At 34.8% G+C, this 12,792-nt stretch overlaps 1 protein-coding gene across 1 annotated transcript in view; it reads left to right on the forward strand.

The window, feature by feature from the left end:
• The window catches only part of mprip (myosin phosphatase Rho interacting protein), a 61,758-nt gene that overhangs the window by 27,989 nt on the left and 20,977 nt on the right, over positions 1–12,792 (forward strand). The window contains exons 8-14 of the mRNA XM_058792959.1: positions 1,590–1,716; positions 4,745–4,852; positions 9,451–9,507; positions 10,922–10,990; positions 11,123–11,212; positions 11,991–12,100; positions 12,188–12,728. Of these exons, the coding sequence (XP_058648942.1) occupies positions 1,590–1,716; positions 4,745–4,852; positions 9,451–9,507; positions 10,922–10,990; positions 11,123–11,212; positions 11,991–12,100; positions 12,188–12,728 (1,102 nt within the window). The remainder of the gene's footprint in view (positions 1–1,589; positions 1,717–4,744; positions 4,853–9,450; positions 9,508–10,921; positions 10,991–11,122; positions 11,213–11,990; positions 12,101–12,187; positions 12,729–12,792) is intronic.

A 12,792-nucleotide genomic window follows, 5' to 3' on the forward strand; every position in this document is an offset into this window, starting at 1 on the left:
TCTGAGTCTCGAGCCTGTATTCAGCTGAAATCTATAAGCTTACGTTTACTAGTGAATTAACAGGATGAATGCTGCTGTTTTTAAGTAGCTCCCATCAACCCTCTGAGGTCAAAGCCCTCGAGAGCGCCGTCTCAAACAACATCTCTGACGTACTTAAGATGGCTCGCTTTTTTTTTCCTGACAAACATAGATGAGCAGCACTGAAGAATTCATAGAGAAAGAACGGAACGCTCTCTACTCTGGTTTAATTTGGGTTTATGGGAATTGTGCCACTTTGTACCCAGTAGCCAATGAGGCTGTGAGCAGTCATGTGACACACATACCTCACTGACTGGCTTTCTTGTTTCCTTTTAAGGAGGCTGACAATGCAGTGCAGAACCCAAATAAGGGCAAAATTTGAAAAAAGTCTAATATTTTCAGACATGGTTTTGTGAACTAAATTCCTGACTGTATGTCGGGAAATGTTCGTGTGTTTGGGCTCATCAAAACCAGGACACACGTTTAACCCCTTCCTGAGGAAGATAAAAGTTTTACCAATCAATACCTTCATCAAGGATGCAGAACTGATCAAAAGTGACAGTTTAGACATTTCTAATGTTACAACAGATTTCTATTTCAATTAAATGCTGTTTTTCTGATCTTTGTATTCATCAGAGCATCCTGAAAAATAAAATGTAATACGGTTTCCACTTTCCACAAAAATGTGAAGCAGCACAACTGTTTTCAACATTGATAATGATCAGAAATTTATTGAACAGCAAATCAGCATATTAGAATGATTTCTGAAGGATCACTGAAGACTGGAGTAATGATAAATTCAGCTTTGATCACAGCAATAAATTCAATTGATCATATATTCATAATATAAGACAGCTATTTTAAATTGTAATAATAATTCACTGTTTTTACTGTATTGTTGCTCAAATAAATGCAACCTTGATGAGCAGAAAAGGCTTCTTTCAAACGCATTCAAAAATCTTACTGACCCCAAACTTTTAAACGGTAATTTATAATATATTTTAAAATTAAACTTAAACCTATTTTCTTTTTATATTCATAATTTGATAAAATTGAATATAAATATTAACCAATTAAATTAGAATAATGCCATATAGTGTTTCTTCGATTTAGTAAACATTTCCTTTTAGGTTTTTTTTTTTTTTTCAGGTAATTATTGAAGTAAAAAGTAATTTATAAAGTAAAGAGCAAAGAACAAAAATTACAGGATAAGAGAATAATGCAGTAAACATTAGTGAAGTAAAAATATGTAATAAAACTACACAAATTATTGCCATAGACTTCTAATAGACACTGAGCAGCAGGCCTGTAATTAAAATGAGCTGTACAGTTTACTGAATTTACACTGCAAGACGTGTTATTTTGATATTTTGGTGCACATTTTTTTGGTTCCTCCAGTTTACCTTCACTGATGATCTCCATATGAGCATTCAGAGAGCAGAGGTCTGTCAATCAGACAGCATGTGTGAAAGGATTGCTTGAATTGAGAGGCAAATTAAGCCGGAAACTTCAGAATCTACACTGCACTGTAATGTCTCTGTTAAGATCTCTTTCTGTTTCTGCACTCTTAGTGGGCGCTCGAATGTGATTGAGAAGCTGGAGGCGTTGGAGCTGGAGCACGCTGAGAGAATGGAGGTGGAGGAGCGATGCAGTGGAGTCCGGCAGGGCCGCAGTGAAATGAGACGATTCCAGCGGGAGGTAATGTATACTTACCCAAACCCCCAGTGTTCATATTCACAGACACTCTGATGGTTTTACAGCCGGCACTGTCATCACGCACTTCCTGGAGACACCGTCTCCTCACGCGAGCTCTCGATGTGAATGAACCTCAGCATTTAAAGTTTTCTAATCGTCTTAAAGGGATAGTTCACCCAAAAATGATCTTTCAGTCATCATTTACTCACTTACGTTGTTCCAAACTTGTAAGAGTTTCTTTCTTCTGTTGGACATTAAGATATTTTGAAGAATGTTGGTAACCATACAGTAGTCGGTAGCCATCGACTTCGATAGTTTTGGGAAAATATTCTTCAAAATATCATCTTGTGTTTCGGAGAAGAAAGACACTTATACAGGTTTGGAACGACATGAGGGTGAGTAAACGATGACAGAATTTTCATTTTTATGAGAACTATCCCTTTAAAGCAAAACAGAAAAGATGACCTAATGATTTTTTTAGCTGTTTTTTGGCTCTTGCATGCATGACCTTTTGTTTCAATTAATTTCCAGTTTCCATTATGTGCTCAGATTCCCCTGACAGTTTCTTTCCTTTCTCAGTCTTGTGCCTTGGGCTGAATAAATTTCTTTGACAAAATGTATAGTTGCCACGTCTCTTTTTCATCATGGCTGTTTGGTTTATAGAACTGCGGCATCTTGTCAGGGTCTTTGTTTTTGTCATTTTTCTACATGCAATAAAAGTAATAGTTCAGCACAGGTTTCTGCTTTTCCAGTGTTTTTCAATGATGGACGTGATTTACCATTGCGCTCTCGTCTTTTGCAGCGGCTCGCACATGAAACAGCACTAAAAACTCAGCACTCAAGTTAAAAGTTCAACTTGCATCTCATAACTTTGCGTTTTTATCTTAACTGTTACTATATTGTCAGCGTGTTTAATTGTAGCATTTGGTAATATTTTTATTCAAAACTTGCTCGATTTAAAAAAAAAAAAAAGATAAAAGAAAGAATGCAAAAACATTACATTCAAATTAATCGATAAAATCATAAAACGTGTCCAGCCCTAATTTCATCCTGATCCTATCTATACAGACTTATTTTATACACGCGCACACACACGCCTACTAGTCATGCTAGTATAAGTTCATTTTCCTATGTGTCTGTTTCCACTTACACTGGTTCAGTGCAAGGATCGGTGGTTTCTCAACAATGTGAGCGATAGAGATTTTGATCAAGCCTCTTGTTTTTATGACATTCTTCACTGATAGTATCGTCCGTTTGCTGCGTAGGGTTTTACGTGTGTGTGATCATTGAAGGAGCACAAACGGCGTTTGTTTCGCAAGCCAAAGTGCTCTGAAAAATAACAAGGATTATTGTTGCAAGCAGACACATCTGTCGGTGTAACAAAGGCTCAAGTTGAATCTAAAATGAGGCTGAGAGCTTCTCAGGCCAAAGATTGTTATTGTTTGTGCTGCTTTCAAGGTCAGTCCAGGGTTTTGATGTGTTACTGGTGTTTTCTGCCTCATTCCGAAGGCAATTGAACTGTTTATGAAGCCTCTGCGCTGTGGAGGTCAGTGATCCTCAGACTGGATTGTCAAGTATTGATATTATTCTACAGCAGATGGTTCTAATTATGCATCTCTATCCAAGCAAGCTGCTCAGACATGAGGCAAAACATCTTCAGCAAATGGATAAACAAGTCCACGAACTCTTGAATGAAACTTTAACATTTGATGTAACCCTTTAATAAATATTATTAAATATGGATGCATTTATCACTCATTGTCCTTCATTAGAGACTGTCTGGTGTTGGTCAATGTTGGTTATATATTGGAAATTTTATAATGCATGCTCATTTCACCTATTTGGTAACACTTTAGCTAATGTTAACAAATTACACCTTATTGTAATGTATTAACTAACAATGAACAATTAATTTATTGCACTATTTATTAAGCTTTGTTAATTTTAGTTAATAAAAATACAGTTGTTCATTGTTTGTTCATAGTGCATTAACTAATGTTAACAAACGCAACTTGTGATTTTAATAATGCATTAGTAAATGCTGAAATGAACATTAACTAAGATTAATAAATGCTGTAGAAGTATTGTTTATTCTTAGTTCATGTTAACTAATGAAGTTAATTACCGAACCTTATTGTAAAGTGTTGCCACCTATTTTTACATTCAGTTTACCTTTGCCTTCATTTAATGCTCACTTTAAGTTGACACTAAATTTTATGAGTCTGTTAAACGTGATAATTTGCAAATGTTTTGTTTTTAAATGCATTTTCGCAGAAATGGACTACCTTTCAAAAGTTTGGGATCAGTAAGATTTTTTTTTATTATTAATTCATGATTAATTTAATTATTAATGCTTTTATTCAGCAAGGCTGCATTAAATTGATCAAAAGTGACAGTAAAGATGTTTCAAAATATTTCAAATAAATTAAAAAACGTTTGAACTCTCTATTTATCAAAGAATCCTGAAAAAAAAAAAAAAAGTTTCATAGGTTCCACAAAAATATGAAGCAGCACAACTGTTTTCAACATTGATAATAATGAAAATGCTTCTTGAGCAGCAAATCAGCATTTTAGAATGATTTCTGAAGGATCATGTGACTCTGAAGACTGGAGTAATGATGCTGAAAATTCAAATCTGATCATTGCAATGAATTAAGTTTTTTAAGTATATTCACATAGAAAACAGTTGTTTTGAATTATAATATTTCACAATTTTTTACTGTAATTCTGATCAAATAATTGCAGCCTCGGTGAGCAAAAGAGACTTTGTTCAAAAACATTTTAAAAACCTTACTGACCCCAAACTTGTGAGTGCTGGTGTATAGCATTTGAATACTAGCCATTTATTGGTTTTCAGACAACATGAAAATATTATTTATTGACTTTTAGGTATCGACAGATTACTGCTTTTCTAGATGATTGCTTGACTTGTTTGCAACCATCCAGTAAGCAATAGTGATGTTGCCTTACCTGTATCCTGTGCACTAAAACATCTCAAAGAGTGAATCTGCTGTTTCTTTCACACATTCAGGAGCAGAAGATGGACCCGGCCCAGGGTTTAGACTTCCATCACTCCACCCTGCCGCCTCTGAGACGAGCCAAATCACTGGACCGCAGGACCACCGAATCAGTCATGACAGTAAGACAGATCCATCTCTCTGTTTTCTCTCAGCATCACTCAGCACAGATGCTGGACAGTCATAAGGCATTTCCATTATATTCAGTGAACATTGTGTGTGAGGTGAACCGCTGCCAAATCCTCCTCAATGGCTCTGTTGTTCTCTGAGGTTCAAAGGTTAAAGAGAGCAGCAGCAGGATTTGGCATGATTTGAAGGAAAAGATGGACTACTGTTTTGGAATATTTTAGTCAGCATGATATAAAGAACATCTCGATTTACACAGACTTTAGCATTAGATGGAGATCACTGCTGTCCAGAAATCACTCATTGCTGCTTTTTAATGTATTATACAGGCTACAGTGATGTCATCTGGTGTCTTTTTTTAATGGACATCTTTATTATTTTAAATAACATAACTGCTTCATTCCTTGTTTTGTCAAAAGTCATGTGTTGTGACCAACAAGCAGAAATAATTCTTGTGACTCTCAGCGTCAGTAAATATCACATAATTGGACCTTACAAAGCAAAGTTGAGGTTGTAAAATGACATTTGGTGCGAGACTCAGAAGTCAGTGATAGTTATGATTTAATAATTCATGATATTTGGAAAATAAAAACGTTTTACCTTGAAAAAATGTATTTTGAGAACTCATTCTAAAGTGTTTTTTATAAGTTTAGTATAGTTAACTAAAACTAAAACCATAAAAATAATTCCTTTACTTGAGGTAAAAATAAACTTTAACTAAAATATAATAAAACAGCTAAAATTACAACTGAAACAACAATTTATATAGACTTATTAATACAAAAATGACTATAACTAAAATTAAAATGGGAAATATAAAAAATAATTCAAAATATTAATAAGAACTATAATTGTATATAAATTGCTAAAACTTTAACTAAAATTAAAATGAAAAGGTAGATATTAATAAAAGCTATAATGGTATGTAGATTACTAAAACTTAACATGAAAATGGAAAATACAAAAATAAGCACTAATTCAAAATTTTTATAAAAAGTATAATAGTATATTTCTAAAACTTTAATGAAAATAAAAAATTCAAGCTACTTACAAATGAGGACGATGGAAGCAACAAAAGAGCAATGATATGCAAATGCTGTAACAAGTCTCAGTTAGCTTAACGCAGTACACGTAGCAAGGTTTTTTTTTTTTTAATGAAAATGGAAAATAAAAATAATTACTTCAAAATATTAATTAGAAGCAATAATACTATATCAGTAATACTAAAATAACACTGATGAACAAGTGTTAAACTATTTTACTTTTTTAAAATAGATTTTTCCTTTATCGTGGACTCTCTCATTTGTCTTTGACCCTTAAACCTTAGACTTTCTGCTGGTATCTCCACCCAGACTAATCCTGGTCGCCCTCTTGTTTCTCTGTGCTATTTGTGTACTTCATTGTTGTAAGTCCTTGGACGTCCTATTCCTCGGGGTGTTGCGTGTTCCCCTCTCCTGCCCAGGTCAACTCCAGCTCGTCCTGCATCCAGCCGTGTGTTCCTGTCCTCACATCTGTGTGCTCCTGTGTGAGCGCGTTTGAGTGGAGCGTGTGGTGTGATCAGTCTCACCATGTTATACATGTTGCTCTCTTTTCAGTCTGGGTGTATGGAGAGCAGTATCTGTGTGTGTTTGAGCGTGTGTGTGTTGCTCTGTCCAGCACTCTTAACACACAAATGCCTGTTGTGTTGCTCCTCAGCGAGCTGTGAAGTACAGATGCTCTGAACTGGCATGTGGAGTGTGTTTCTCCAGGGGTGCAAACTTGTCACCTTTCGGCGAAATTGGCCGTTTTCACCTTGAAATAGGTCATTCACGTGAATCGAGTTGATTTGTAAAAAAAAAAATTTAAACAATTTGTGGGGGGGTCGTATCTGCGAGTCATCTGTATCACGTCACCTGTAGTGTTTTTTTTCCCCCTGTTGGCAAAGGAATGGACTCGCCCTACTCTGCCTCGGATTGGCTTACCTTAATGTTCTTTCCCTCATCCAACCAATCTCACTCCTGAAGCCTAACTTTTAGACGCTGCAGGCAACTGTCCATATTTCCAGAGGCTACGTGAAGCGTGAAGGAACAAGCTAACGCCAAGCAACTTATTTTTGAAGTAATTGGGCTATGCTGGTGGTTAGATTAGCCTGTTTGTAGCTAGCTAAATTAAGCTCGCTGTAGAGCAGGACGTAGGCTTGCCACCTTATGCCAAAATAAGGGACACCCATTCACGACCCCCCCCCCCCCCCCCAAAAGAATTAAAAACCAAGGACACAAATAATTACCAATAAACCATGAGAAAACATGCTCAAGTATGTAAACTTGCAACAGAACACATTAATATTGCTATTTTAAATTGGGTTATTTATAATTATTAATTATTATTATTGGTCTTTTTTGACAGTTCTGCAGCTGTTCCCTGGATGGGATGCATTTTTATTATTTATTTTATTTTTATTTGCTTAAATTAGGACTACATTATGTAATTATTTGTCCCTTTCTTATCTACATAATGTAGCATTTTTTTAACTTTTTTAAAATGCCAAATTGTAGTAGTATGTATATTTATATATATTATGTATATATGTATATTTATTATACATATATTTGTGATTAATATAAATGGTAAATTAATAAATAGGGTCTAACATTAATTCTAACCTATTAATTAATCTAATCATTTTTAAAAATATAATTGTCTACCAAGCTCTGATAATGTATGGAATATTATATTAACACACTATCCAAATTTTAATAAAACAATAGGCCTATACGATGTGTCTGTCACTTCAATGCTATGATTCACCCAAAAATGAAAATTCTGTCATAATTTACCCAGGTTTTTATAAACCTGCATAAAGTTGTTTCTTCTGTTGAACACAAAAGAAGATACTTTGAAGAATGTGGGTAACTAAACAGCTGCTGGTCCTCAGTAACTTCCATAGTAGAGAAAAAAATACTATCAGAGTCATTGGGTACCAGAAACTGTTAGGTTACCCACATTCTTCAAAGAATCATCTTTTATGTTCAACGGAAGAAAGAAATTATTACAGGTTTGGAACAACTTGAGTGTGTGTAAACGATTATAAAAAAAAAAAAAAAAAAAAATACATTTTAGGGTGAACTGTCCCTTTAAGTCAGACAGTCCACCGTGAGCAAATGCTTCTCTGCAAATTGTGCGTTCATCATTAGATACAGGACAGACCATTGATAACTTTCCCATTCAGCCCTACATATGGAGAGTCTTGTGTTTAAAGGGCGGATGTGAGCTCTAGATGTTGTAGGCTAAACCGCGCATGTTTAGTGCACGCTGCGCTTGTGTGAAAGGGATTTAACAGCGCGTGTTCTGGAGACTCCGTCGCTATGGAAACAAAGACGCCAAAATGCAATCACGCGCAAATGAGCTTCTCTAATAATACTTCTTATGAGATTGATTTCACTATAATTGCTATTAGTATTATAAACAGTGCAAAATACGTATTTATTTGTTAAAATGTGTTGGCCTTTGTAAAATACGGGACAAATCGCGTCCCGTATTGATTAGATACGGGACGCATCATTTTACCTTTAAATACGGGACGATTCCGTATTTTAAGGGACGGGTGGCAACCCTAGCAGGACGGAATGCATTTGTATCTGCTGTAAATTATGGTGTTCCAGTATAAATGGTGATTACCGCGTGAGGCTGCTGTTGCAATAGCTATGAAGATTGTAAGTTACGTTATCGCTACATTAGTTCGCTACCCTTTGCAAAATGCTCCTCAGTCTCGATCTTAACATTTGAATTGCATATCAGTAAGCTATTACTCTGACATGAAGTCGATTTGAGAACTGTTCGACCTACAAGTAAAGCATACCATTTAATGTACAGTAATATTAGTATCACTCAGCTCAAGTGAAGGCAGCTGCTTCAATAATTCGAGTGCTGAAATGAAGATTTACAGTGGTTTATTTGCCCTGACTGAGTTCATGTAACATCTTAACAACAATCCTTGTTGATTGTAGACCGTAGTTGTCGCTCAAACGTCTTTTAATCATATAAAGGTGTTTATCCTTGAATGGTGCACTGCAACAAAATGATTTCCTACTTAAGAGTTTTTGTCTTGTTTCTCGTCCAAATATCTAAAAATTCTTAAATCAGTCAAGAGTTTTTTTCTTAAAACAAGCAAAATAATCTTATTTCAAACCGAAAACAAGATTATTTTGACTTTTGTCTTATTTTTTTCTGGAAAAAAAACAATTATTTGATTTAAGAATTATTAGATATTTGGACCTATTAGGGTTAGTTTGTCACCTTTTTCACCCCTGACGAGTTTGCACCCCTGTTCTCCCATCTGTCACTGGAAATAAGTGACTGTCAAGTCAAGTAGTCCAGAAAAACACCCTGGCTTGCATCTTTTTCTCTCACCCAAGAGTGTCACAGAGCAGAAAAGGCTTGTTGAAGTGTGTAGAAATGGGGCGAGGATGTGAGTAAATGCTCACGATCGGCAGCGGCTGTTCTTCACTCGGCACAACTGACATTCATTCGTTCAGCTCATCGTGCATGAGGATGTGTGTGATCGCACACGATATGACACACCTAACTCTGTTTATATTTCCCTCTTGGATTACAGCCAGACCTGCTGAACTTCAAGAAGGGTTGGATGGTGAAACTTGATGAACAGGGCCAGGTGAGCTTATGTTTCTCTGTAAACAATAAACAAAAATAATCTCTTACTGATTAGATCTCACACTAGTGTCTGGAAATGAAATACCGAATCCAAGTGCTAGGTAATGTTGAATATTCAGTGTTTTCACAGCAGTGGTAAAAAAAAAAAAAAAAATATATATATATATATATATATATATATATATATATATATATATATATATATATATATATATATATATATATATATATATATATATATATATATATATAATATATATAAAAGCATTGCAAATATTGCTGAATTTAGTGCTTTTTAATTTGATTATTATATTTCCTAAAATGTGTTTTTAGGACTTCTTTCAATATTAAAATCTTTCAGTATTATTATTTTTATTATTATATGTAGGTGTTATTGCTGTTTATTACACTGTCATTATATTAATAATAATTACACCAATTATTATTAGTATTAATAATAATTTATATTAAACTTATTTAATACTTATAATTTTATATCATATTGTGATGTATAGTATTATATGGTGATGCACCGAAATTTTGTTTTCATTTAGCCAAAAACTAAAATTGTATTTAATAATAAAATAATATAATTTTATTTAATGCTAAAAGTTTATTTAATAATTAATTAGTCAAATTTAAAAATCAGCGCTCAAATGCAAACATTTAAAATGCACATAAGGCTGGTTTTATTACATTTTAATTGTGCATTAATTTGTTGTGGAAATATAGAGATTTAAATGGTAGCTGTAATTACTTGTTTTAATGACAGATTTATTCAAACATACATTAATAATGAAGACAGCAATATAATTAAAAATAAAATGAAAATTTAGTGTAGTTATTTTTTCTAACTATCAAGCTATGGATTAGAATGGCTTTTAAGATTTTTGGTCGGTGATTTCGGTCTTTGGTTTCTGGCGGCTGAAATTTTGGTACATTGCTAGTATTGCATCATTTATTATTATATAATTATTATAAGTTTTACATATTATCAAGCTGTGGCTTAACACAAAAGGGTGGCGGGGGGGAATCAAGTTTAGCAGTGAAATTGTCTCATTGGCCTCTATATTTGATGTTCGGTGTTTACAGAGCAAGTTCTTAATGCATCATTTCTACTTACTGATCTGCTTTCTGACTTCACGTTGATCAAAGTTTTCAGCTCAAATGGCCCTGACTCAAAGCACTGATGCTTTTAAAGGGCATAGTACACTTTGATTGCACTGCAGCAATAGGTCAAAGTTGAAAGGATAGAGCCTCTCAACCTTTTCGCCGTGGTCTTTAAAGAAGGATAAATGTCTTAAAAACAACCTGTCCATACATCAGACACATGCAGGATCCTCCCGGACCAAGAGCTCTCTTTCATTTTTATCTGTTCTAATATCTCATTTGCCATTTTATCATTTCTGTTTTAGTGGAAGAAGTATTGGTTTGTGCTGACAGATCACAGTCTGCGATACTACAAGGATTCTATTGCTGAAGAGGTAATTCACAATGCTGCAATAGCAATTTTTTCCTTAATTTTTCCTCTAGATTTTCATTTGGAAAGCAGCCTTGTTGCTGTAATGATAACATTTCTCTCACTGAATCAGTGTTTTTTTTTTTAATGTCAACAGGCATCTGATCTGGATGGAGAGATTGATCTCAGTACATGCTATAATGTTACAGAATATCAAGCTCAACGGAACTATGGCTTCCAGATTCATGTAAGTGTCTAAAGCTTATTTTTGTTTCTTTTTCTTTTTTTTTTTATGTAATGTTATTTTGCCTTTTTTATTTTACAGGCTTTTTATTTTATAGAGTTTTTTCTGTGTTTTATTTTGTGGACTTTTTATTTTTGTTGTATTTTATGGACTTTTTCATTTTATATTTTATTATATAGACTTTTTATTTTTGTTGTACTTTATGGACTTTTTTATTTTATATTTTATTTTGTTTCATGGACATTTTATTTTATGGGCCTTTTTAATTTTATTTTCTAACTTTTTTTATCTTACAGATTGTGTTTTATTTTATTTTATTTTTGGACTTTTTTGTTTATGTAGTTTTTATAATTTATTTCATGGCCTTTTTTTATTTTATATTTTGTTTCATGGACATTTTTATTTTATTTTATATTTTATTTAATTTAATTTTATTGACTTTGTTTCATGGATTTATTATTTTATGGACTTTTTAATTTATATTTTTGACTTTTTATTTTTGTTTTATTTTATATTTAATTTACTTTTACTTTTACTTTTACTTTTATTTTATTTGTCATGTTAATAAAGTTGTACATGGTTCTGATGCCTTGTAATGGATTACTTGTACTTGGTATCCAAGCACTGCAGGGACAGATAGTCCAGTTCTAGACTTGAATGTGTCTTTTTTTTTTTTTTTTTTTTTTAATTTAATTTGAATTCAATTTTTTATTGTTTTCCAAGAGTTTGATGAATTTAAGGTTCTTCTGATCTGTTTGCGCTCAATTCTTGCTCACACCAGACTCAAGAGGCGGTGCACACGCTCTCTGCAATGACTGCAGGAATACGCCGCAACTGGATCCAAGCCGTTATGAAAAACGTCCGGCCATCCACTGCACCAGATGTTGCTAGGTGTGTTACCATGCATGATGCAGTAGCACAAATATATGTTTTTGTCTTTAAAATATTTGTTTAGCAATATAAAATGTTTTGAAACAGCCTGACGGATGAGCACGCTTCCTGCGGCCCATTTGAGAGTCTCGCCCGGCCTGACATCACTCAGGACTCCCTGTCCTCCGAAGCCTCTGTAGAGCGGGAAGGTGGATTAAAGAAGAGCCGTGCGAGAGAACGGAGGCGAGAAGGACGGTCCAAAACGTTTGACTGGGCTGAGTTTCGTCCCATTGCCCAGGCTCTGGCGCAGCAGAGAGCGCACGAGGCTGACACCTTCCAGGCTGAGCTAACCGAGAGAAACAAGAGGAGGGAGGAGAGGCGGAGGAGGTACGAGAGCGTCACTGGCTCGACCTTTGATCCACCCGCTGACGCCGCAAAGATGGACATTGAGAGTGGGGGCGTGGTCCAGGTAGATGCTCCGCCCCCATCGGTGGAGCGGCAGCAGAGAGTGGAGGACGAGATCGAGCAGCGCTGGCAGCAGGTGGAGAAGACACCCATCAGGGAGGAGAGGAGGGTGCCTTTGCCCTCCACCCATCACAACAGAGACACATCAGAGCTGGAGAAACTTGTCGAGAGCTACAAAAAAGGGGTACAGACTTCAAAGTTCACTGCACAGTTATTACTTTAAACTAGGGCTGTCAAGCGATTAAAAT

The sequence above is a fragment of the Onychostoma macrolepis genome, chromosome 12, assembly GCF_012432095.1.
Source record: "Onychostoma macrolepis isolate SWU-2019 chromosome 12, ASM1243209v1, whole genome shotgun sequence".
In the NCBI taxonomy this organism is placed as follows: domain Eukaryota; kingdom Metazoa; phylum Chordata; class Actinopteri; order Cypriniformes; family Cyprinidae; genus Onychostoma; species Onychostoma macrolepis.